This window comes from Heterodontus francisci, chromosome 10 (genome assembly GCF_036365525.1).
Source record: "Heterodontus francisci isolate sHetFra1 chromosome 10, sHetFra1.hap1, whole genome shotgun sequence".
NCBI lineage: Eukaryota > Metazoa > Chordata > Chondrichthyes > Heterodontiformes > Heterodontidae > Heterodontus > Heterodontus francisci.
This window is the reverse complement of record NC_090380.1, coordinates 104,247,042-104,274,453: the sequence shown is the minus strand read 5'-3', so window position 1 is coordinate 104,274,453 and position 27,412 is coordinate 104,247,042. Positions and strand designations below refer to the sequence as shown.

The window sequence follows — 27,412 nt, the reverse complement described above, 5'->3', positions numbered from 1 at the left end:
GCTGAACTCAGCTACATTTCCCTGTCTTTGCTTTAAATTTCACAGGAATTGAAACTAAAACTGACATTTCCATCTTTCTAACAGAAACTTACTTAACATGCAAAAGCTAAAAGTTAATATCAAATTGCAACCCTTCCTTACAAAACCAGGTCGTCACATGTAAGAAAGTTATATACCAGTTTGTATAGTTAGTGAGCCAAATCCCTTCCGATTAAAGGAGGGCAGAGTTTGGACTTTTGGAATCCAAATGGTCACTAAGATGTAATCTGCAACTACCTCGGGGAGTGGGCTGGGCACTGGGGCCTGTGTTTTATCATGGGCTTCAGGACCCTGATGTCAGGGCAAAAGGCAGGTCCTGAGCCCGCAACTTGCTGGCAGCAGGGCCGGCTCAGTAATTTTACCGCAGGCGGCCTCCGAGCTGACCGCCTGTTGGCCTGCCATCAAGTTAAGGATCCTGATGCTGCCAGTCGAATCAGAGGGCCAACAACCCTGAAGCCTAACTGGCACCACTGGGAGAGGTGGGCACTGCTAAAACAGGCAGGAGACCTCGGGAGCTCGGACAGGACAGTAAAAGAAAATTAAAAATTCAGGAGCCGAGTGTCAGAGGAGAAACCTCTCAGGAGGAATCATTGGGGACGCGGGGATGGCCTTCCCTGCCCACAGACACCTCTTCAGGCCATGAAGCCTCTGGCTTTGGTTCCCCCCCCGCTAAGCTGCCACTGGGAGGTCACCTCCATTTAGCAACATCCCTTTGTGGCACAAAATACTGGCGGCTCTGTAAAATTATTCTTCATAGTGCCTTTAAGTATGCAAATGGACTGCCTGCTCCCAGCATCGCAGCTTGCCACTGGGAAAGTGTCCTGGCAGTGAGATTGCATTGGAGCTTCCCGCTATTTTACCGGCTTCTCCCTGCCTCCCAGTCCGCCACTCGGGGGCTAGTGAAATTCTGCCCTAGCTGTTTGCTGCTCACTGGCAAATGCAATATAACTGGCCATGTTTGAGAGAAGCCTTAAAGACACTATGGATACTATTATGAAAGTGTTTCTGTTTTTGTTAGATATATTTTTTGAGAAATTCATAGTCAAACTGAAGAAATGTTGGACCAGTTTTTTTTCAAGAGGGTCATCAAGAGAACACTGAAAGGAATTGTTTAACAACAACAATTACTGGTTGTCACATGACTCAAGTTAAAAATAGAACAGAAACCCTGGTAAGTATGGAAGATGTGTGCTGAGAAGTGAACTGGAAAAGTTGGTGGAAAACAGTCTCTGTGAAAGGCCTGCAGAAAAAGGAAGAGAACTTTCAAGAAGAGAAGAGAATTCCCAAGGAAGGAGAGAAGACCACTATCAACATCCTAGGGGCTACCATTGACCAGAAACTGCACTGGAGTAGCCCTATAAATACCGTGGCTACAAGAGCAGGTCAGAGGCTAGGAATCCTGAGGCGAGTAACTCACCTCCTGACTCCCCAAAGTCTGTCCACCATCTACAAGGCACAAGTCAGGAGTGTGATCACATACTCTCCACTTGCCTGGATGGGTGCAGCTCCAACAGCACTCAAGAAGCTCGACACCATCCAGGACAAAGCAGCCCGCTTGATTGGCACCGCATCCACAAACATTCATTCTCTCCACCACCGACGCACAGTGGCAGCAGTGTGTACCATCTACAAGATGCACTGCAGCAATGCACCAAGGCTCCTTAGACTGCACCTTCCAAATCCATGACCTCTACCAACTAGAATGACAAGAGCAGCAAATACATGGGAACACCACCACCTGCAAGTTCCCCTCCAAGACACACACCATCCTGACTTGGAACTATGTCGCCGTTCCTTCACTGTCACTGGGTCAAAATCCTGGAACTCCCTTCCTCACAGCACTGTGGGTGTACCTACCTCCCATGGACTGAAGCGGTTCAAGAAGGCAGCTCACCACCACGTTCTCAAGGGCAATTAGGGATGGGCAATAAATGCTGGCCTAGCCAGCGATGCCCACATCCCATGAATGAATAAAAAAATTCCAGCTCAGCTTTCCTGCACCTCTCTAAAAGATCCTGAGAAGTCCACTGGGTGGCACAGTGGTGCAGTGGTTAGCACCGCAACCTCACAGCTCCAGCGACCCGGGTTCAATTCTGGGTACTGCCTGTGCGGTGTTTGCAAGTTCTCCCTGTGACTGTGTGGGTTTTTGCCGGGTGCTCCAGTTTCCTCCCACAGCCAAAGACTTACAGGTTGATAGTTAAATTGGCCATTATAAATTGCCCCTAGAAAAGGTAGGTGGTAGGAGAATTGAGGCAGGGTGGGGATATGGTAAGAATATGGGATTAATGTAGGATTAGTATAAATGGGTGTTTGATGGTCGGCACAGACTCGGTGGGCTGAAGGGCCTGTTTCAGTACTGTATCTCTAAAATAAAAAATAAACTCATCTCGTTTCCTGTCTTTGAAGAAAAGCCTGCTAAATTAATTCTCAATGCCGCCTGAAAAGAACTGTTCTAAAAGATCCCATCTACATGTACTTGGAGGCCATACTGGATGCTGGTTTTGGAACACAACATATCTCATCCACTGTTTTCTTCAAGAATGAGCAAGTATTCATCCCAAGTCTTTTTTGTCTGTAACAGAGCTCTAAACAAAAATAGCTGTGTGTGTGTGTGTGTGTGTGTATGGCGAAAGTATAAAGGGAACTTTAAAATTTCTATCTGTGTGTTTCTGCTTTACTTCATTACTGGTTAAGACTTGTGATAAACTGATAATTTTATTGTTCATTAAGGAAACCTAGTTACTGTGTTTTATTCTGGGAAAAATAGAGTATATGACTGACGTATTAGTAAGAGGGAAAATGTAAATATATTGTGATGGAAATCACTCATCCCAAATGGAAAATGTTAATTTTGTCATTTGGAACTCTGCTTGAGAACTTTTACTGGACATTACAAATAACTTTTAAAAAGCAGAACAGAACAGCTAAAGATGGCCATGCCCAATTTGCATATGAGAAGACAAAGGCTTGCTGGGAGACAGAGGTAAATTGCCCAGTCCAGCTAGAACAATGGGGGTACTCCCTGATTCAATTAAGGAGAATAATTTGTCAATCGTGGTGATCAAAAGTCATCGACACCCTTTGACTTTGAAAGACCCAACCACCAAACCCCCCGCCCTACCAAGTATGCCTGAGGAACTCTGAAGTTCAAACAACCTCCCAGAAACTTCTGTTTTCAAACAAAGAGGTGGTCACATGATATACCTGCTGGTTTAACACTGAGTTTTGTGAATTGTGCCTCAGAAAGGAAGAGACTGGAACTGAACTCCAAGAAAAAAGCATCGCTCTCTCTGTCTCCCTCTCTAACCCAGGGAAGCCACTAAGCCTCAAGACTACAGAACCTTACAGACAATGACCAAGAAGAACGAAAAAGCCATCCGTCAACCTAATGGGACCAGAGGGGCAAGCCTGAATTGAGCATGTGGCCCAGCAAGAACTTCAACACTTTAACTTCCACTAAAGACACTAAAACTCAGTAGTTGAATTCCATTTATTCTGGACTGTTCTTAACCTCCCAACTCTTCTTTCCCTCTGTATATATTTGTGTGTGTATGTGTGTGTGCCTCTCGTATGCATGTGAGCATGGATGCATCACGTATTTTAATCATTTTAACTGGTTTAGAGTGATAAGGTTAATAAACCAACATCTTTCTTGTTTAAACTCAAGAGAACCTGTTTTATTGGTTCATTTTCAACTGTAATTAGAGTAACAGGAGCAAGTGCTCACTGAGTTGGTAAGTTAAACCACTGTGTTTAAAAGATAAACCCTGTTGCGGTCAAACCAGAGAAGGGGCAAGAAGGGACCCTGAGACCCTTCCTTACCTGGTCACAACAATATGTTGTGACCTCTGGAGAAGCAGAACTAGAATAAACAGTGCACTCCTCCCGCCTCGCTTGTAACAATATATCTCTTGATGGCCCAATGGCTGACTCCTGTTAAGTCCCTTGTGATAGACTGGAAGCACCCATATGAACTGGAAGCAGCCTCACAGCTCCAGCGACCCGGGTTCGGTTCTGGGTACTGCCTGTGCAGAGTTTGCAAATTCTCCCTGTGACCAGGTGGGTTTCCTCTGGGTGCTCCGGTTTCCTCCCTCATGCCAAAGACTTGCGGGTTGATAGGTAAATTGGCCATTGTAAAAAAAATTGCCCCTAGTCTAGGTAGGTGGTAGGAGAATTGAGGGAAGGTGGGGATGTGAGAGGGAAAAAGTGGGATTAATGTAGGATTAGTATTAATGGGTGGTTGATGGTCGGCGCGGACTCATTGGGCCGAAGGGCCTGTTTCGGTGCTGTATCACTCTATGACTCGATGACACCCATATGGGTAAAACTCTCCATATCAGCACCCTCAAGTACTGCAATTCAGTGATTATTGTACTGGTAGTCTTTGCATGTACTAGTCTTCTGTGAGTAGCTTGAAATGACCAAAACTGTTCTGATCCTTACCTTTAAGCTCCCCACACCCCAAGTACGTGCAGCAAGACCAAGCCTCTTAAAACTGCAAACAGCTTCTGCTTTTAAGGCTTCTTCTTTTAACAGTTGAAGCCAAAAAGCAGAGAGCTTCATAGGCACACCTTCAGTTGCTATTTAATTTGCCTTGTCATATTAGAACAATGCAAAGTATTTTCGCAGCGGGGTTTTCGACTAGTTGCAGAAGCTGCCCGTAACACTTTTCCCTGGTCTCTGATGCTTTTCCTGCTTTTGGTGTGAAGCCAAAGCTTAAGTGGAAGGTGGAATGCAATTGTCAGAATACAAAATTGCTACAACAGCAGAGTGCTTTATGTTACTGGAGTAGGAATGCAGCAAATGTGACTTCCAATCCTACCATGGCATGTTTGAGAATTTGATCTCGTAAAAGTCAGCATAGTACTGTTGGATTGCTGTAAAAATCCTGCTGGTTCACTAATGAATAGGAATCTGCTATCCTTACCTGGTCTGGCCGACATGTGACTCCAGTCCCATGCAAACATGCATGACTCTTAACTGCCTTCTGAAGCGGCCTAAAAGCCATGCAGTTGTATGAAAATGTACTGTTGCAAGTGCACATTCACCACATAGAATATACAGCACAGAAGTAGGCCATTTGGCCCCTCATTCTTATGCCAGCCAGGGATAGGCACCAACATGCTGCAATATGGGCATTTGATAAAATTATTAATTCAACCACAGACATGGGGGCAATTAATCTGTATGTAATGTGTATAGCCAAACTAACGCCATCAAAACACAGTCTGATTTAAAACATATTTTTCCCTATTTAGTGAGCTACCTGATATTGTTTTTGCTTGCACATGTAGTCTGCTCCACACACTCGTGTAGCGATACAAAGAATTTGGATAGATGTCCATCTGTCGGGGTGATCTTGATCTCTTTCTCCCCCCTCGCTCTCTCTCTCTCTCTCCCGCTCTCTGTGTCCATCCCTCTCCCCTCTCTGTGTCTCCCCCTTTCTCTCTTTTCCCCTGTGTCCATCCCTCTCTCCCCCTCTCTCTCTCCGCTGTGTTCCTCTCTCTAGCTCTCTCCCCCTCTCTCGCTCCCTTCTCTCTCTGTCTATCTCTCTCTGACTAGCTCTTTCTCTGCTCCCCAGGCTGGGGTTGTATAAAGGGCTGCCTGACTCTCAGCATGCTTACTCCATATTGTGCCTCTGGCCCGCCTCCTGCCCTCCCCTCAGCCTCTCTCTCTCTCTCCCCCACAACGGCCATTCCCGTTCACTCCCTGAACTGCGCGAAAACAGCAGGGGCAGCAGATCTCAGTGTACCTGCACAGCGAACTGCCAATCAGCACTCACCCCGCCCAGGCAACCCACTGTCAGTCACAGACAGTGATCAATCACAAACAGGCAGCCGCCATCTGTCAGATGCAGGTCCTGCCTACCTCCTCCGCCTGACGTACACTTTAATAGGAGAGCCGTCTATAAAAGTTGACCCATGGGCAGCCCGCTGTCAGTCACAGAGGATTGGCAGTCCAGATGGAAACCTTAGGCGGGCCGGATTCTGCACTGGCTGCAGACCCCTGGTGCTTTTAAAGAGCTATCCAATTAGTCCCACTCCTCTGCTCCTTCCCTCAAAGCCCTGTAAATTCTTCTAATTCCCTTCCAGTATATATCCAATTCCCTTTTGAAAGTTAAGAATGAATCTGCTTCCACTGCCCTTTCAGGCAGTGCATTCCGGATCACAACTCACTGTGAAAATGACATTTTTCACGTGTTGTCTCTGGTTCTTTTGCCTTCCACCATAAATCTATGTCCTCTAGTTACTGACTTTTCTTCCACTGGAAACAGTCTCTCCTTTTTTACTCTATTGAAACCCTTGGTGATTTTGAAAACTGCTATCAAATCTCCTCTAAGGAGAATAACTCCAGCTTTTCCAGTCTCTCCATGTAACTGAAGTTATAACTGAACACATATTGCAGCATTTCCAAAAGAAGGCCCACCACCATTTTCTCAGAGTGACAGGGGATGGCCATTAAATGCCAGCCTTTGCCAGAAATTCCCACATCCTGCGAATTAATCATTATAAAAAGCTCATCACTGAGTTCTATTTTACCGTTTTTGCGATGTCTTGGGGTTGGTTCCCAATGGGAACTCTGACGATTCCGGGCAAATCGATTAATGTTAGATCAGGGGCGTTGCTTGATTCAATTTGTAAACTGATGAGTTCTGTACTTATACTTATGTTTTCAGTAAGGATTTCCTGTGCTGTAGACAAAAAAGACATGTCTGTATCTAAATAGTCATTTGGTAGCCCAGTACATGAGTATTGCTGAAAATAGAGACATTATGTTGAAGCTTTTTGTCTTGCACTCATCAGAACAATCCGCAAGAATACTAATGTAAGGGAAAACAACACATTTATACTGTATGAGAAGAGAGTGCTGATTGGTTGACAAGTAAACTCTGATTGGTAAAAGCGTTGCCATGGAGAATGCACCAGTTAACAGTGATTGACAGTTAACTGCCAATGTTCTGATGAAGGGTCACTGACCTGAAATGTTAACTCTGCTTCTCTCTCCACAGATGCTGCCAGACCTGCTGAGTATTTCCAGAATTTCTTGTTTGTGTTTCAGATTTCCAGCATCTGCAGTATTTTACATTTAGTTAACTGCCAAGCTTTGTTTGAAATTTAAACCAGACAGCTTGACTCTGATTGGTCAAGGCAAGGCCCTGAGGAATGAACCAGCAAATGGCTGTCACTTATTTTGTAAAGCTGAAACAGGCGCAATGTTTGTACATGTTCTTCCTGTCTGTAAAGGACAGGGCCCTGTGTGTTAATATATGTAGCTTTCAGTATGCGCAAAAGCGCCACACTGAGAGTCCTACTGACAATCTTAAATTGGTTGTCAACCTAATTCTTAGTACACTGAGGATTATTTAGCAAATGTTGTCCAATCGCAAAATCACATCTAATGTTGGACTCTGTGTTTTGAGTTTTGCAAGCATGGGCTGGTTGGGTAAGGCCTGTTGCAAAGAGCAGAAGGGACATGTTGTTTGATATGATCTGCCAGTCTTTGGGACATCTGGCTAGTCAGTAGTGCTTGCAGTGTGGCACATTTGCACACACTGGTAGCTACATGTATTGATACACAGGGCCCCTGTTCTTTGCAGACAGAAAGAACATGTACAAACATTGCGCCTGTTTCAGCTGAACAAAATAAGTGACAGCCATTCGCTGGTTCATTCCTCAGGGCAATTCCTTGACCAATCAGAGTCAAGCTGCCTGGTTTAAATTTCAAACAAAGCTTGGCAGTTAACTGTCAGTCACTGTTAACTAGTGCATTCTCCATGGCAATGCCCCTACCAATCAGAGTTCACTTGCCAACCAATCAGCATTCTCTTCTCATACAGTATAAAGTTGTTGTTTTCCCTTACATTGGTATTCTTGCGGATTGTCACGATGAGTGTAAGACAAAAAGCTTTGACATAATGTCTCTATTTTCAGCAATACTCATGTTTGTATCTGTTTCATCAATCTATCCTACATCTCCTTCACTTTATTTAAGTGACCAGAATCACATTCTGACTACTGAAACTATCTTTCCTCCCTTAAAGAAGAAAGAACTTGAATTTATAAAGTGCCTTTCATGATCTTAGGACATCCTGAAATGCTTTAAAACCAATAAAGTACTTCTGAATTGTAGTCACTAATGCAATGTAGGACGCATGGCAGCCAATTTGCGACACAGCAAGGTCCCACAGGCATCAATGTGATAGAAACCAGGAATTTAAAGCTGGTCTAATGATGGCCATGAAACCATTGTCGATTGTAAAAACCCATCTGGTTCACTAATGTCCTTTAGGGAAGGAAATCTGCTGTCCTTACCTGGTCTGCCTACATGTGACTCCAGATCCACAGCAATGTGGTTGACTCTTACATGCCCTTGAAATGGCCTAGCAAGCCACTCAGTTCAAGGGCAATTAGGGATGGGCAATAAATGCTGGCCTGGCCTGCGACGCCCACATCCCATGAAAGAATTTTTAAAAAATCTTTCTTTGGTGATGTTTGTTGAGGGATAAACATTCGCCAAGACACTGGGAAGATCACCCCTGCTTTTTGAAATAGTGCTATGTGATCTTTTATATCCACCTGAGAGGCCTTGGTTTAACATCTCATGCAAATGACAGCACCTCCAGCAGTCCAGCGTTCCCGCAGCATCAGCCTGGATGTTTGTGTTCAACTCTCTGGATTGAGATTTGCACCCACAACCTTCTGAGTCAGAGGCAGGAGTGTTACCGCTCAGCTATTACCTTTACCCCAGCCTTCTGAAGAAAGGGAATATTGCTGCAACTCCTGACTTCCTTTTCATTGTATACTGCTGCTGACAGGATAGGCAGATTTAAGGAAGCACATCTACCCAAAAAGACCAAATTGCATTGTTATACTCTGTGTACCTTTATGAATTTCATCTTCCACTTGCTCTGCATGATCCAGTGTTTTGACATAGTCTCTATAACTTATTTGTCCTTTCCAAGGTTTATTCTCTTTAGTCTTCTTTAGCTTCAACTCAAGAGGGCATTTTGTTACAACACCTGAAATAAAAATGTAGATTCTTGGTTACCAAATTAATCAGTGCAAACTGTTCACTGGTTTGCTATATGCTGTCATTGGATGTCAACCAGACACATGTGTCACATGTGCAAGGCTGCAATTACAGGTCAAGCATGTCTGGAGTCTTTCTAGCCTTCAAAGTAGGAATAGGAACAAGATCAAGTAGCAGCATGAGAAATGAGTGAGTTGAAGTGATACAGAAAATATATGGCAATAGATCCCTGACCGTACTAATTGGAGAAAACTACATTGCGAGAAGCACATTTCATAAAGGATAATAGGCAGTGAGTTACATTTAAGCTAATAAGTTCTGGAAGGTTCATGGAGGATAATTCTATCATTGGGGATCAAAAGTAAAATCCTTGAGTGGCTGGAGTCATATCTAACACAATGGAAGGTGGCAGTGGTTGACTAAACATTACAGTTCCAGGACATGGCTGCAAAAGTTCCTCAATGAAGCATCCTTGAGCCAACCATCTTCATCTACTTCATCAATGATCCTTCTATCATGAAGTCAGGACTGGGGCAGTTATCTGAAAAATCAACAGTTTTCAACTCCATTTACAAATACTTTGATACCAAACAGCCCATGCCATTCTGCAGCAGCACTCAGATAGTATCCAGGCTTGGGGTGACAAGTGGTAGGAAGCATTTGCACCACATAAGTACCAGGTAATAACCATCTCAAACAAGAGAAAGCTCAGCCATATTCCTTTGCTGTTGACAACCAAGTCCACCTCTATCTCAACCACTTTGGATTTGCTATTGTCCTTGGGTGTGTGATCTGTTCTTAAGAGTTACAGAATACAAGTAATATTCAAAATAAACGTGGGGTTTTATTATAATAGAACAGGAATGTATATACAAATATGATAACTGTATTAACTGCAGGAGCACATCTGAACATATCTTACTGTGTCAGGCTACACCCATAACTGACTGGTCATGTATGACTCAACATCACTTCCTCTGATGATGATCACTTGCAGTCCTTGAGGTGGCCTACCCTTAAAGTCATCCCACAACATCCCTCCTTTCTTCTAAAGATAAAAACATCTTTACAATAAACAACGATATTGTGGTTTGGACAAACTATACATGAGTGAACAAAATATTATTTACAGATAAGCAAATTTAACTGAATTTAACAGTCTCTTCATCATAAAGGAGGTTTGCCTAATCATCCAGAACTAGTGGTCATGAATCTTTTCCCTCATTTATAAAGCTCAGAAAAATGATGACTGGCAACATAGCCAATTACTGGCCTCCAATTACTTGCTGCAAGAACTGAAGTCTGAGGAGCGACTCCCGGTCGTACCTTCTCTTCACACCAGGCCTACCAGCCTTTGTGTCATCCATTATATGATTCAACCCGAAACACTCAATCTGGGCATTGTCTGCCTTTTTTGGTACACTGTTGACTTTATGTATTGTGATAACTCATAGATCTTGGCAGACTGGAAGCCCTGCAATGGCTGGTCCGGTTGCGTTTCCAATGTTTGTGGTAGTCATTCGGAGTTCCTATAGCTGCACTGTAAGGTTATTGTTCCAATGCATGTGATTGGAGAACCATTGTAGGCCGTCAGCCTAGCTGAGATGGGTTGCACCATGGATTACCAATTCTTGGAGTACATGTCCTTCATTATACAAATAGACAGAATATTCGATTTTTACTCTGAGCTTGTGTTTGCTACTGTTCTGTGGATATACAGTCCCAATCATGATGAATGCCTCAGATTGTGTAATAGCATTGACATGTTGATCCAAATTAACTATGTGGAATGCTTGCTCACTGTTCACATGAGTGCACTCATCATCAGTGTCCTCTTGGCTAACCTGATGTACCTGCTTGGGCTTCTGTTGCGTGTTGGCATACTTCTTGTTGGGTTTGCCATCCTTTATTGCAGGCATTGTATCTGCCTGTGACCTGCCACGATTCTTGTGTGCAGTATTTGAGATCAGCATTCTGCATTGCCTTGCCCAATGTCCTCACATGCCATAAGGTCCTGGAACACCAGACAACTGCGAATTGGGTGAGTCAGGCTACATTTGCCACAAGGCTTATCAGACTTCTGTGCTTTGGTAACCCTACCGATTGTTGTAGCCACTCCCAACTGTCGACGTCCAGTCATGTTGGCTTCAAATTTGCTTCCGTTATGTCGTAGAGCTTCTAAGGTGTGCCCTTTCTTCTTTTCTAGCAGGTCCTTTTGAAAGGCCTCTGGTGGGGTAGATGCAATAACTCGTTCTGACAATTTGGTATCAGCAAAATCACAATATTAAGCTTTGTCTTGGCACCTTGCAACAAATTGGTCAATGGACTCATCGTGCCTTTGCCAGTAGGTCATAAACTCAAGTCTATGTTTGCGGAAATTTAGCTATATCTTCAGTTGCTGCTCCAGGAATGTCTAGATCTTATTAGGGTCCTTCAGGTCTTCATCTGACAATCCTGAGGTATTAAGTCATTCAAACCTTCGCTATCAAGTGCATCTTAATCTTAGTAGCTTGTTTCCCTGGTTCAGAGACTTCCTTGTCTAGGAAACATAGGTCCATTTTCCGTCGGAATAGTTTAAATGCAGATGCTGTCTGCAACTTTCCAGTCCAGTCCTGGATATCTGAAAGCCATTGCCATAACAATCCTTTCTTTTTCATGATCCTATTGCTTTTACAGGCTGTTTTCCAGGAATAGTTGTTTTGTGTTGCCCTTTTAAGAGAAATTCAGTAACAGCCCCTTTTGAGAGATAGCTGTCAATGTTTGTACAGGCAAGCAGATCTGTTTACATCGCTGTGGTTTCTGTTTACACAGTGAGAAGAAGCTGTTTTTTTTAAAACTGTGAGCCTGCAGTAACTAACAGGCTGGGAGTCTACAGTAGTTAACAGCTTTTTTACGCAGTTCTAGACCTCCCATTGGTGCTGTCTGTTTCTTCCTGCTCTTTTAGGCTTAGGCCTCGCCCACAAAGCAAAAAATGGGAAAAGTGAAACAGTAATGGCTGCATCAATGCTTTTAAAACTATTCAATTCACTGCCAGAAAGATGAAGATTCTGATCCCCAGGCAAATTGCCTGTTGCACTTATAGAGCTCCAACCTCCCGGGGTCCTGTCTGTGTCTTCGCTCACTGCAGTGTTGTGGGGTCTTTCACAAGGAGCTCTCCTGCTGGATTTTCACCATGCAGGTAGGCAGCTTGCTGTTCCTTGTTCTCTTATGTTTTGTATCTTCGGGAGTGGCCACGTTGTGATGGTCAGTGGTCCTCAGAAAAAATAAATAGATCCCACCGATGCCGCCATGTAATATTATTTGTCATTTAGTATGCGATCTGTTCTTAAGAGTCACAAAAATACAAGTAATATTCAAAATAAATGTGGGGTTTTATTATAATAGAACAGGAACATTTATACACATATGGTATGTGTATGAACTGCAGGAGCACATCTGAACACGTCTTACTATGTCGGGCTCCACCCATAACTGACTGGTCACGCGTGATTTGACATCACTTCCTATGATGATGTTTACTTGCAGTCCTCGAGGTGGTCAGCCCTTAAGGTCATCCTACAACATGGACCAGTCATGATAACACCATGACTACAAGAGAATGGCAGATGCTGGGTACTCTGTGATGAGTAGTTCACCTCCTCACCACTTAAAGCCTCTCCATCATCTTTAACTAGCCGTGGTATAGAATACAAAAGCAGGGATGTAATGCTGGAACTGTATAAAATGCTGGTTAGGCCACAGCTGGAGTATTGCATACAGTTCTGGTCACCACATTACAGAAAGGACATAATTGCTCTGGAGAGAGTACAGAGGAGATTTACAAGAATGTTGCCAGGGTTTGACAGTTGCGGCTATGACGAAAGATTGGATCGGCTAGGGTTGTTTTCCTTAGAACAGAGGATTCTGGGGGTGACTTAATTGAGGTGTTACAAAATAATGAGGACCCTAGATAGAGTAGACAGGAAGGATCTGTTTTCCCTAGAGGAGAGGTCAATTTCCAGGGGCACAGACGTAAGGTAGAAGGTTTAGAGGGGACATGAGGAAAAAATTTTTCACCCAGAGGGTAGTGGGTGTCTGCAATTCATGGCCCAGATCGGTGGTAGAGGCAGAAACCCTCATTTCTTTTAAAAGGTGCCTGGACATGCACCTGAAGTGCTGTAGCCTGCAAGGCTACGGACCAGGTGCTGGAAGATGGGATTAGATTGGGTGGCTAGATTTTACAGCCGGCACAGATAAGATGGGCTGAATGGCCTCCTTCTGTGCTGTAACTTTTCTATCGTCCTATGTTTTTATCTTGAAGACTCATGTAAGGAGTGTGATGGATTACTCACCAACAGCAGTACTCAACAACACTCAAGCAGAAGAAAAATAAAGTGGAAAAGTTTGAGGCAATATCTGAAGAGTTTTTGTTACGGCTCTTCGAGCTCACTGTAGAATCCTTGATTGTAGGTAGATCTTGCTTTTCATGGGGCCCAGTATTCTTTTTAAACTTTGTTCGCTGTAGGAGACTTTTCTCTCTTGGGGTTCATGTGTCTTCAGTGGATTCAGAGGCTTGTGAGAAAGAGATGGGAGCAGACTGGAGAGACCTTCTCAGTTCAGGAGCAAACATACACACTCTCTGAGTTCAAACTATTTGTACAATTCAGAAAAACCCAGGTTGCCAAGCAGGTTAGTCATGTAACTAACTGGTCTGAACATGTCTTGGATTACAGCAGTCTCTGGAATGCTCCACTTACACACAATACCTGGTGATCAAGGTCCATTGTGGGTTGAGTATGTCAGGGAATGGTCCTTTCTCCTTCCAATCACTGTCTGTTAATATGCAAATGTATTTTCCGACCACGGATGATCTGTTTAACAAATCCTTTCGTCACTTCAGTAACAGTTTAAAATCAATGTTCATGACAAAATTAATGTGCCTCATTCTTGGCAGGTGGGGGCCTATCATGACAGTGATACTCCTTAACATACCCTCTCCCATTACGTCTAAAAGCCCCTGAAATTCTGAAAATTGTAAAGGGCAGCTAGATTAGACAGAGACAGAATAAGCACAATGTTCTTCTTACCAGTACCTCTGGGAAGGGCCACGTCAGACAGCATCTCCAGCACAGAGCTTTTCCCCGAGCTCTGGTCTCCAATCACAGCGATGGTGGGTATAGAAAACTCCTTATCTATACCCATTGATCTCAACTTGTCAATGATGTTAATATATGAACGAACCTTTTCCTCATACATATCACCAAAGAAAGCCATCTTCGGAAGCAAACACTCTGTGGAAAGAAAGCAGATTTTCTCAATAGTGAGCACAGTGTTGGTTGCTCTGAATCATTTGCTAGGTGAAGCACAGGTGTGACATACCCATTGGCTTTTGAAACCCACCCTGATTCCACATTGTGCAGATCGTGTATTTCCCGTTGAATGGAACCTCTGGTTCTTTGACTGAGGGGAGAAGAAGTCTCAGATTTCTCTGCAAACAAAAACACTTGTATTGACTGCAAAATCTTTTCTGGCTCACTGCTTCACCAGCTCCCACAGGATTAGACAGAGCGAAAATAAGCACAAAATTCTTCGCACCAGTGCCCCTGGGAAGGGCCACATCAGAGACCAACTCCAGCACAGAACCTTTCCCTGAGCTCTGTTCTCCAATTACTGCGATAGTGGGTACGGACACTAGGTTCATGTGTACAAGCAATTCCTTGGCTTCTGCTTTAGATCAGAAGATCTAAAAACATATCAGCTATTAAATCCAGTGCTGCCCCTCCAGCACTGACCCCACCGAGGTTTATGGGTTCATTGGGAGGGCATCTGAAAGTGGAATCTTTTCCATGGTTACTGTCGCAATAAATGGTTGCTAGTCCTGCAACAAAGATCTCGTGTGATTTTCGCCCGAGTGGTTTTCAACAATGAGATTTATTATATATTGATGAATAACAGTATTGTTCTTATACAACTGTTCTAAAGCATTACATTAAATGACAAACTATTAATAACACCTGGTTCCCTGTGGATTTCAAGATAATCAAACTTGATGCTCATAGTTTTCCTTCCGACTGTCCTGAGAACTCTAACTTCTGGAAAGAGAATGATCTATCTTTATATTATTCTAAAGGCTCAGGCTGCACTTACATACCTCTGTGCTTACCTTCTAGTCATTAATCTGTGATTCTGTGTGAACTGACTTCAGAAGCGGCTTTATCTCATCTGTATTACAGTTTGTCCCCCTCAAGAATGTTATCTGAGTCCAATCTTATTACATACATAATATGTGGTATGTGGAGCTCTGTAAGGGAAACTTTTTTATACAATGTTTTTATTCAGCCATTTGCTAGTAGCAGCTTTTTCTGGAGTTCAGTTTATGGAATTGCAAAATGTGTTTGTTGCAGATGTAAACTGGAACTTGGTAATCTTGTGGGCAGAGTTTGGCAAAGGGTGGTAAAGACATGGGGCTGAATTTTAACGGGCCCTCGACGCTACGGGTTGTGGTGCGGGAGCCGGTAAAATGCTGCAGAGAGAGGTCTGCCTCGACCCGCGACGTCGAGAAGGGCCTGCCGCAAATGACCGGCGGCGGGGGGACCTCGGTGCGACCCCACAATTAGCATATGTTAAACGGTACTTACCTTTGCTGATTATGCAGCCCGCCGCCTCTCCACTGACACTTCCGGATTTTGCGATGAACGGGCGGCCGTCACTTGCCGTCCAGTTCACGATTGGGAAAGCCGGTTGGTCCACAGAGGCTGATGGTTTCACGGCAGAAGGTAAGTTTCTTTTCAGGGGTCTCATTCTGCATTCTTAAAGGGAGAAGGGAGGGAGGATACACAGGGGTCTCACTCTGCATTCTTAAATGAAGGAGGAAGGGGAGCATTACAGGGGTCTCACTCTGCATACTGGAAAGGAGGAGGGGGGATACACAGGGGTCTCACACTGAATTCTTAAAGAGAGGGGGTCTGGGATTACTGGAGGGAAAGCTCTGCTGGTATGAAGGGAGGTACTGTGCACCATCCCTCTGTTAACAGTGTACGCTCTGTGTTTGTGAGGGAGCAATGGACACTAGGCACCCTGTGTGTGGGGAGTGTGCCAGAAAGGGCAGGAGCATTAAGGTTATGTGGATGGCGGGAGCAATCGATTCAGTTGGTCAGATTGTGATGTGGTCATGCTGTGCCATTCTGAGTGTTGGCCAAGATGGGCAATGCCATGGCACGCCACATAGTTGATCCAGGAAAGCAGCTGATGTACCCGTCAACACCAATCCATGCCCTGTTAGGAACGTCGAATACATGAAAGGTTCAACTTTATTTATCACATGGAAATAGGTTTGGCTCATCCTACATTGTGAGATCCTCTGCTCGTGAGGATCCGTATGCGCCAGAGGCAATATCAACAGGCAGGTGCGAGCCACGTTGAGGCCCCCGGTCAAGAGCAGCAGCCCCCAAGGGAAGCTCGCCATTATATTTGCTGTGCTTCTAATGGCCCCACATGACATGCCATCGGATGTCAGAGCACCAGTGGCAGAGGCGATTACGCGTGGAGAGAGGGTGGTGACACGTCTCTGTGCCATGCTTAAGGATGACCTGCAGCCCATGGGCTCCGGTGGATATCCCATGCCTTTGTTCCTCATTGTGGCAGCAGTTCTCAAGCCTGACGCCTCTGCATCTTTTTAGGGGCCAACTGGAGACCTTTGTGGGGTCACACAGTCAGCAGTGCACCGCTGCATCAGGGAGGTCACCAATGCCCTGCACCGGAGGCCCACTGAGTATGTCCGCTTCAGAACGGACTCTCACAGCCAGGCCCAGAGGGCCATTGGTTCTAGCACCATTGCCAGAGAACCATAGGTTGTAATGTTCATAGACTGCACTCATGTGGCCATCAGGCCTCCCGCCAGGCTACCACCTGCAGATGTCACATTAAAGAAGCCCTCTCAATCTAGGTGAAGCTGGTATGTGATCACCGCAGATGTTTGCTGTGAATGTGACCACTTTTCAGGCAGCTGCCATGACACCTTGGTCTTGCACCAGTCCCAGCTGCCACCGCTGTTCACTGAACTGGCTCAGATGGAGGGGTGGCTTCTTGGAGATAAGGGCTATCCTTTGCAGACATGGCTCCCGACACCAGTGAGAGACCCAACCACTGCCGCAGAGGAGAGATACAACGCCAGCCACTGACCTACAAGAGCTGCCATTGAGGAGGAGATCAGCATGCTGAAAGAGCACTTCCAATACCTGTATGGATAGAGCGATGCCCTGTACTATGGGCCGAAAAGGCCAGCTCCTTTCTTTGCGGCTCTGAACAACTATGCACCCAATAGGGGCCAGTCCTGGCATGATGAGAAGAGATGTCAACAGAATTCCTCCTCAGACTATGAGGACACTGAGGACCGACAACATGAAAGAAGCATGGGAAGGCAGATGGCACCCAGGCTCTGCACGCAGGGCTAGCCGTGAGCTAGGGACGTATGGCTCTCTGCTCCAAAGGAACTGACATGAGCTCTGCCAGCCACACATCACCCTTGCTCACCTGCTGTGTACCAGTCCACATCTGCAGCATCCCTGTGTAAACCATTAGAGGCAGCAGCTGACTGAGCCAATGTCCATGTCACTGCATCCGTGGAGACACTCATGAGTAATGGTGACATGGCAATGATGTTATTGCACAGCAGGGTAAGTATGTGGCAGCAAAGCGGAAAGTGCTGGGGTCACTCAACAGGTCAGGCAGCATCTGTGGAGAGAGAAGCAGAGTTAACGTTTCAGGTCTGTGAACTAGCACAAGTTAACTCTGCTTCTCGCTCCACAGATGCTGCCTGACCTGCTGGATTTCTGAAGCACTTTCTGCTTTGCTGCCAGATTGACAGCATCCCAACTCTTCAGCAGTCAGGTAAGCATTTCTTTGACAGCTGTCAGGAAGCAGGTGCTGGGGTTTATTTTCTATTTCCAAAATATACTTTATTCATAAAAATCTGTAAAAAAATACATTACCCAACAGTTTCAAACAGCACCAAGTCAAAAATTACGAACAGTGCAAAGGAGGTCCGTTTGCTTCAATACAATCATGAGTTGCCTCACAACCCTTCCATTTCACATTTGTCGTGCCAGATACATTTTTACATTTTACAGCAAACAAAAATTTTCCCAATACAGTTCAAGGGGTTTCCCATGGATCCAGCCCCTCAGTTCAGCTTGGTGGGGGGACCTTACACAGTGGTCTTTCCCCATTGAGCCTTTGCTGCGGCTGCCCCAACATTTAGTGCGTCCCTCAGCACGTAGTCCTGGACCTTGGAATGTGCCAGTCTGCAACATTCGGTCGTGGACAACTCTTTGCGCTGGAAGACCAGCAAGTTTCGGGCAGACCAAAGGGCGTCTTTCACCGAATTGATAGTCCTCCAGCAGCAGTTGATGTTTGGCTCGGTGTGCGTCCCTGGGAACAGCCCGTAGAGCACAGACTCCTGTGTTACAGAGCTGCTTGGGATGAACCTTGACGAAAACCACTGCATCTCTTTCCACACCTGCTTTGCAAAGACATATTCCAGAAGGAGGTGGGCAACCGTCTCTTCCCCACCACAGCCACCGCGGGGGCATTGTGCGGAGGGGGCGAGACTTCGGGCGTGCAGGAAGGATCTGACGGGGAGGGCTCTTCTCACCACCAGCCAAGCTACATCTTGGTGCTTGTTTGAAAGTTCTGGTGATGAGGCATTCCGCCAAATGACTTGGGCAGTCTGTTCGGGGAACCATCCGACAGGATCCCCCGTCTCCTTTGCCCATAGGGCCTTGAGGACATTCCGTGCAGGCCACTGCCTGATGGATCGGTGGTCAAAAGTGTTTTCCTGCAGAAACTACTCCACGAAGGATAGGTGGTACGGCACAGTCCAACTGGATGGAGCGTTCCGTGGCAATGTGACCAGGCCCATCCTTCGCAACACTGTGGACAGATAGAACCTCAACACGTAGTGACACTTGGAGTTTGCGTGCTGGAGGTCTACACACAGCTTGATGCAGCCGCACACAAAGGTAATCATCAGGATGAGGGCCACATTGGGTACATTTTTCCCGCCCTTATCCTTTGAACATAATGTCCCTCCAGACCCGGTCCATTTTAGATCCCCAGATGAAGCGGAAAATGGCTCGGGTGACCGTCACAACGCAGGAGTGGGGTATGGGCCAGACCTGCGCCATGTACAGCAACAACGTGAGCGCCTCGCACCTGATGACCAGGTTCTTACCCACAATGGAGAGAGATCGCTGCCCCCACATTCTCAGCTTGTGTTGTACCTTGGCTACTCGCTCCTCCCAGGTTTTGGTGCACGCCCCAAACCATATCCCCAGCACCTTCAGGTAGTCTGACCTGACGGTGAAGGGGACAAAGGATCTGTCAGCCCAGTTCCCAAAGAACATGGCCTCGCTCTTGCCGTGGTTAACTTTGGCTCCCGAGGCCAGTTCGAACTGGTCGCAGATGCTCATCAGTCTGCGCACGGACAGCGGATCCGAGCAGAAGACGGCGACGTCATCCATGTACAGGGAGGTTTTAATCTGAGTGCCTCCACTGCCTGGGATTGTCACCCCTCTTATGCTCGCATCCTTCCTAATAGACTCATCAAAGGGTTCAATACAGCAAACAAACAAGACCGGGGAGAGAGGACAGCCCTGTCTGACTCCAGATTGGATCGGGAAACTTTCCGATTCCCACCCATTGATTGAGACTGCGCTACTGATGTTTGTGTAGAGCAATTTGATCCAATTGCAGATTCCCTCACTAAAGCACATTTTGGAAAGCACGTCCATCATGTAGGTGTGCGATATCCTGTCAAAAGCCTTCTTCTGGTCCAGGCTGATGAGGCAGGTGTCCACCCTCCTGTCCCGTACATAGGCGATCGTATCCCTGAGTCTTCTTTGGCCTCCTTGTCTCGAGAGACAATGGGCAAGCGCCTGGAGGTGGTCAGTGGTTTGTGGAGCAGCTCCTGGAGTGGCTATAAAGGCCAATTCTAGAGTGACAGACTCTTCCACAGGTGCTGCAGATAAAATTGGTTGTCGGGGCTGTTGCACAGTTGGCTCTCTCCTTGCACTTCTGTCTTTTTTCCTGCCAACTGCTAAGTCTCTTCGACTCGCCACACTTTAGCCCCGCCTTTATGGTTGCCCGCCAGCTCCCTGAGTAGCGCGAGACTATCAGAGATCTTCCTGCCGGGTACAGTGCAGGTCTGATCGGGGTGGATCACCAACTCCAGAGCAGACTTAACCTGACTGGTGATGAATTTGGACAGAATCTTGTAGTCAACATTAAGCAGTGAGATGGGCCACCAATTTCTGATTTCTGCCCTCTCCCCCTTCCTCTTGTAGATGAGGGTGTGTGCTGGGGTGCTTAAAATAAGGCCCAGCACCTGCTGCACGATTGTCAAAAACTCTCTCACTGCACCGAATGTCCCGCCTCTCCCCACATAATATAGGGAGGGTGGCTCAGCACCGTGATTCTAATGAGCCCCCGTGTGTCCAGTCAGGTGGTCGCCCCAGGCTATTATAACATCAGACACTCTATCTACTACAACTCTCATAGACATTGGCCTCTTGGAATATGTGTGACTGGTTTCCTTCTTGCCTTATCGAGATGCAGATATCACATCCATTGCTGGGTTGCACCTAAGACCCCCCTCCTCCACCCTCTGCAAAAGCAGAATTTGACTACATGCAGGTGATCTTACATAGCCAAGGTGGGATTGAAAAGGCACTGAAACCCAATCGGATGACCCAATTTGAGATATTACCTAAAGGGACCGGGGACAGAGGGGTATAAAGCAAGAGCCCACAAGGACATTGTTGCTGCAGTCAGGAAGAGTGACTTGGTCAATCACTGAAGACGTGAAGAAAACACATTCAGCAGATCGAGCACCCGAGGACGAACTCTTGCACATGGGATTACCAACTACTAGCACAGTGACTATCTCTGTAGGTTGGGCAGAAGGTAAATAAAGTAGTTCGTGAGAACAAATACTTGATGTGTCCTTGTTATGTGCCAATGATATCAAGAATAAGGCAAGATTCCACAATATTTAGGGGTATGTACCTGGGGTAAATGGGTGACCGGTTTACAATCTCTTCGCAAGTACCTTCCCTTATCTAGGTAAATAGTTATCTCTTCACATCCTCTGTCCTTTAGCTTAGCTTGATTCAAGCCATATTCATAAAATATTTTAACATCATCTCATGAAGCAATGGGTGAGCAGTGCAAGTTCCAGTTCAGATACATCTCTGATCCCTGCCAGATTCACTAATGGCTGGAATTTCAATTACTTTAGGAATATTGGGCTAGAAATTCGGTTGCCCCATTTTGTGAGAAAAGGATACAGAATTCGTGACTTGCCCGTGCCTATTTATGTTGACATGGGTAGCATGGAAATTTGATGGACCCACTTCATCTGTATGATTGTAGGGGAGGATTTTATGCTGTTCCCCGCGTCGTGTTTGGAGGCAGGGAGAGCATTTAATCGGGTGAGATGGTGGCGGGTGGGGACCCTACCACCTTCCTGCCTCTATCCTAATTAAGCTAGCGGATGGTCTTCCCGCCCTGCCACCTATGGAGGCCTATAAGTGGGCAATTAATGACCAATTAAGGCTTCATCCTGCCTCCGCCACTATTAGCCCAGAGATGGACGGTCTGTCGCCACGCGGGGAGCATGCCAAGCAAACACATGCAGGTTGCTTGCCCACTCTGGGGTTGGGGGGGTGCCCCTCATTCGAAGACACTTGGACAAGGGAGTCAAGGGTTATGAAGGACAGACAGGAAAGTGGAGTTGAGGCCACAATCATATCAGCCATGATCTAATCGAATGGCGGAGAAGGCTTGAGGGGCCGAATGGCCTACTCCTGCTCTTAATTCTTGTGTTCTTGTGTTAGTGCCTGATCAAGGGACCCGGCATCTGGAAGGGTGGGGCCCACTGACAGTCAACCCCCTGCCCTTGCTGCCGACCCCCTGCAAACCCCACCCCATTGAAGGTCCTCCCACCATGACTCACCTCTGACCTGGGTCTGTAGATGATCCTCAGCTGTGGGTGGGTGCTCTACCGCCAGCAGCCACCACCTCCAAGGTGGCGCTGCTCAGTAAAAGAGCTGCCGGCCTCTGATTGGCCAGCATCTCTCAGCAGGTGGAACTTCTGTTGCTGGGATTCTTGACACTCGGGAATGCCTGCTGCTGTCCACTTAAGTGCCTAATTGGCAATGTAATGCAGCAGGCCTTCCCAAAAGGAGGCTTTCGTCCGCTCTTCGGCTAGTGGCTGAGACTCCCATCACTTACATAAAATCCCCCATGTAGTGTCTGGCTGAGTGGGTCCTGAGCTACTTCCTTCTTCCTAACATTGCTGCTGCCTCTGCGCTCAACAGAGAGCCAAGTAGCGTTGTTCAGAAGAATATTGCTGCAATTTAAATGATGGCAAAGTGAACACCAGGGCAGAAAGAGGGTTCCAGGGTGACAGGTGCAGTGCTGTAGGCATTCGTGGTGGAGTGGGAGGAAAAGAGATGCCATGGATCTGCAACTAGCCAGGATGCCATCAAGGAGCACCTTAAAAAGGAAGTGGGAACAGGTGGCCAGGGAAGTCAACTCACGGAGTCTGACCATAGGACCTGGCACCAGTGCCAAAAGAGGTCTCATGACATCACACTGGTGGTCAAAGTCAATGAATGCATCTTCACATGACATTTCTGACCCACAATACCACCAATCTCTCACGCTGCTCGATGTACCACACCCCCCATCACTCACCTTGCAACTTAACATGCCCAACATCCAGATACTCCCCCTTACCCTCACCCATCTACCAATGCTGCCAGCCTCACACCCATCTCTCCACATACCTCCAGCTATTCAGCTATGGCAGGCATATCACTGATGCACAGCTCCACACAATCACTGACATTCTGTCCTCTCTCATGCAGGACAAGATGACACACAATAGAAGGGAGCAGAGCAGAACTGGCAGAAGACAAGGATGCCTGAATCTCCCAAGCCCTATGGAGGAGATGGTTCTCAGCATCATGGGGTCTGCTGTGACAGGGCCTCTGTCATCCAGTATCGCTGAGTACATTGAGGATGACTGTATGTTCCTGCCTTATGCGCCTTCCCAAATCCCAGCTCACCCTCATCCTGCTATCTGGAAAGATGAGCAAGCCGTTTATGAGCCTATTGCTTCCCATCCCACCACCCTTCCCTGACACTAACCTTCCCCTTCTGATATCCTGCTTTCAGACACCCAAGAGCTGCTGCCCGCCCAGCCACAGCAGCCCCAGAAGGAAGAGAAAGAGCAACAGCACAACCCTGATGAAGAGGCCTCACCACTTGACGTGACACTTGCAGCCACCTGCTCGGATATTGGCACTGAAAGTACTTTGGAGGCTAATACAGAGCTGAATTTAGATCCCCCCGGCATCGGGGTCCATGGGCAGGGAAGATCGCTCTGGAGGAGACCCGCCCCCAACCCCAATGTTGTGAGGGCCCAGCCCGATCTTCACAGAGGTGGAGAGGCCCCATGGCAGCCCCCCACTGCTTGGCGACAGGCCCAATAGTTACATATTTGAATAAATTTAATTACCTGCCTTAATTGCAAGCTCGCCATCACCTCCGGTCTCGGTGCGATCTTTGTGCTGCTGGACGACACTCCCATGCCTTCCGATCCCCGTCTGGGGAATCGATGCGGCACAGTGGTTGGGAAGAGGGAGCAGGTCATTTTTCCTGTGCAGTGGGGGCGGAGAAGGGGATCAGCAATAAAGGTCCCTCATTGGTGGAGGAGATGGTGGGAAGGGGTAAAGTTGATAGTTGGCGCATTTTGAGGCAGGAAGGTCATTTGGAAAATGCAAGTGTTTTGGCCTGGTGAGGGTAAGTATGTAATATTGCAGGCACTGGGGCATGGGGTGTGGGAGAGGTCCAAAAATACTGGTTTCAATTGTTTTCAAAAATGTATCGTGATTTCTTTAAAAAATCTGGAAGGGTTCCAAGCCCTTTAAAAATGGCGTCAGTGCCCGCACACAAGCAGCTGATGCCATTGCCAGTGAAGGACAGCCCACCCCCTCCATGTGATTGGGGGTTGGGGGGGGAGGGGGACAGGCCGCCCCATCCATTCAAATGAGCTACCTCACTGAAGATTGTGGCAGCTCACCGACATGCTTCCGACGCAGGCTGCGTGCCGCTTCCTTCACCTGCGCGGCTGAACAAGATTCCGGCCACAGAGTTGGGATCAGCATGTGGTGAGTCACCAGGCATGAAGCCAGGCCAGGGATAAAGGATGGTTCACTTGCCAACTCACTGGGAGGTGAGGTCCCAGATGAGTTCTGCTGCTGAGGATTCAGATAGGACCTCAATGGGGTGGCGTACAGGAGAGTTCTGATGAGGATGCACACTGAGCTGCTAGGTTCATTGGCTGGAGAGACAGTGTCACTGTCAAGAAGCATGGAGGAGTCTGGCTCCAACTTGACAAAGGGGATGGCACAGACCCTGACCTCTCCACAGTCTCTGCTGCATCCCTCTGTCATGCTGCAGTCCCAGAGGCCCTGCCACTGTTGCCTTCATACCTGTTGCAGTCTTCACGTGTTCAGGTCACTTATTCCTCTGGCACCTCCCCTGACAGGATGTGGCAACACTCTCTGCCAAATCCAGGAACTTACCAAAAGCATTCCAGAGTACTCACAGGCAACAGAAAAAGTTTTTAAAAAGAATAGCCTTACCCTCAATTTGAGTTCCTGGTCCTTTAAATAATTCTATTGTGGGGCCCATCTTGCATGGAACATTTGTTCTTTGCAGAGTGATTTATGAAGACATGATCTGGACCTGAGTAGTCCAGATTTGTTATCCTGGCATCGCATCAGTCAGTTGGACAGTGCGATGTCAGGATAACGCTGATACAAGCCCTTTCAGCGCATGCAAGGGACGCACCCGTATGTGCTCTCTCCTCACAAAACACTGCATGGTCGTGGAAGAAATGGCTTTCGAATTTTGCACCTCTAAATTTTCAGTGATTCATGGACAGTCAAAGAAATGCACACTATTCTATTCCTTAGTTCAATCAAAAGTTCTGTTTAGTTATTAACAGTTCAGACAAGCATCAAGCTAATAAGTGATAAATAACATTCACACCACAAAAGTGCCAGGCAATGACCATCTCCAACAAGAGAGAGTCTAACCAACTCCCATTGATATTCAATGGCATTATCATCATTAAATTCACCATCATCAACATCCTGGGGGGTCACCATTGGCCAGAAACTTAACTGAACCAGCCATATAAATACTGTGGCTAAAAGAGCAGGTCAGAGGCTGGGAATTCTGGGGCGAGTAATTCACCTCCTGACTCCCCAAAGCCATCATCTACAAGGTCAGGAGTGTGATGAAATATTCCCACTTGCCTGGATGAGTGCACCTCCAACAACACTCAAGAAGCTCGCCATCACCCAGGACAAAGCAGTCCTCTTGATTTTCATCCCATCCACCACCTTAAACATTCACTCCCTCCACCACCGGTGCACAGTGGCAGCAGTGTGTACCATCTCCAAGATGCACAGCAGCAACTCGCCAAGCATCCTTCGACAGCACCTTCCAAACCCGTGACCTCTACCACCTAGAAGGACAAGGGCAGCAGGCGCATGAAAACACCACCTCAAGGTTCCCCTCAATGTCACACACCATCCTGACTTAGAACTATATTGCCATTCCTTCATCATTGCTGGGTCAAAATCCCTAACAGCATTGCTGGTGTACTTACACCACATGGATTGCAGCGGTTCAAGAAGACAGCTCACCACCACCTTCTCAAGGGCAATTGGGTGTGGGCAGTAAATGCTGGCAATGCCAGCGATGCTCACATCCTGTAAATGAATACTATATATATATATAAAAGCAGTACATACAACTTAAATTAAGGCCTCACGTGTCAAGGCAATGGAGTGATCAGTTTCTGAAGCACTTGAAGTTCTTCTTCTTGGATGTCCTTTCATTAGACGAGGTTCTTTAGGCTCCGTCCACTGCACTGCTGGAACTGTCACAATGTCTTCTCTTTATGTTGCTCTTGTTGGTTGAGGTGGGAGTAAAGTTTAGGGGCAGGTTCCACTTTGATCAATCACCTGCTGTTGTTAGGCATTGATGAGCATTTGTCCGTATGTCGCTCAATTTCCTGCAATTATGTTAAATCAGGTGCAGCAACTCAACTGGCTTCCTCTTTCTTGCCCAGACATGATCTAATTTACCAATGGTTTCTAACTGTCTCACTGGTCTTCAACCATATTGTGCTAATTTTATCCATCACAAGGCAGGATAGGAATAGACAGGAATCCTCTGGAAGTGTGGCACTCTCAAACCAGTTTTCAGTGCTGAATACTAGTGAGGGTGATGACACTCAGGGCAGACCAAGCTAGAACATATCCACAGCACTGCGAGGCAAATGACTGCACAGAGGAACATAGCAAAATATAGAAATGAAGTGGTCGAGGGAATAGACTGGCAATTTTGTAACTGCTAACGTGATTCTTGTAGTATGTGTTGTATTTATGGTGCCAGGGTAAAGGGCTGAGAGGATGCAAGGAAACAGCTAGAAGTCAGGTCCATGTGGAAAGCATGACATAGGAAGGAACAGGCTCCTGCTGTCTGAGTTTCAGGAGCTAGGAAGGAATTAAGATAGTAATCACTGGATTATTCCCAGTGCTTCACAAGAGTGAATTTAACAATAACAGGATAAGATAGACTATCCTGTGGCTGGAGAAATATTACAGGAGGCGGGGCTTCAGATTTTTGGGGCATTGGAACCAGTTTCGGGGGTGAGGCGAGACATGTTCAGGTTGCACCTCATCAGAGCTGGAACCAATGTCTTGTGGGGAGGTTAACTGGTATATTGGAGGAGGTTTAAACTAATTTGGCAGGAGGAATGGCATCAGTATGAAACATTAGAGATGAGAAACATAATACACAGAGGACCGGAAGAGGAAATAGCACTAATGTAAAGAATAATTCAGAATTGGGAGAGGTCAAACAAGGGGAAAATGTAAGGCAGTCTAAGATGGGTTTGGAGTGCATGTGTGAAAATACACATAACTTGGGGTTGGCAATAATAGAAACTTGAAGCAAAGAAGAGGAGGATTGGGAACTTCAAAGTCATGGTTACAAGGTGTTCAGGAAATACAGGGAAGGGAAAAAAAGGAGTGGATAGCAGTATTGTTCAAATGAACATTTATCACACGAGAGAGAGATGATGTAGTTGAGGGGTCAAAGACAGAGGGCTGGATTTTACAGCCCCGCCCCCCGCCCCCGTCATCGGGGATCATGGCGGGGCGGGGGGTGGTCAGAAAATGCCTCCAGCAGAAGCCCGCCACAGGCCTCAACGTCGGGTAGG

General features: G+C 46.6%; 1 protein-coding gene across 2 annotated transcripts in view; it reads right to left on the bottom strand.

Moving 5' to 3' along the window:
• The window catches only part of LOC137374695 (interferon-induced GTP-binding protein Mx-like), a 57,845-nt gene extending 43,008 nt beyond the window's left edge, over positions 1-14,837 (bottom strand). The window contains exons 1-4 of one of the 2 annotated variants that reach the window (XM_068041204.1): positions 14,428-14,837; positions 14,136-14,339; positions 8,921-9,058; positions 6,579-6,730 (exon numbers count right to left, since the gene is read on the bottom strand). In XM_068041204.1, coding sequence (XP_067897305.1) covers positions 6,579-6,730; positions 8,921-9,058; positions 14,136-14,339; positions 14,428-14,749 — 816 coding nt within the window. In that variant the 5' untranslated portion in view covers positions 14,750-14,837. The remainder of the gene's footprint in view (positions 1-6,578; positions 6,731-8,920; positions 9,059-14,135; positions 14,340-14,427) is intronic. The other variant, XM_068041205.1, reaches the window with a different exon arrangement.
• Positions 14,838-27,412: the final 12,575 nt, after the last annotated feature.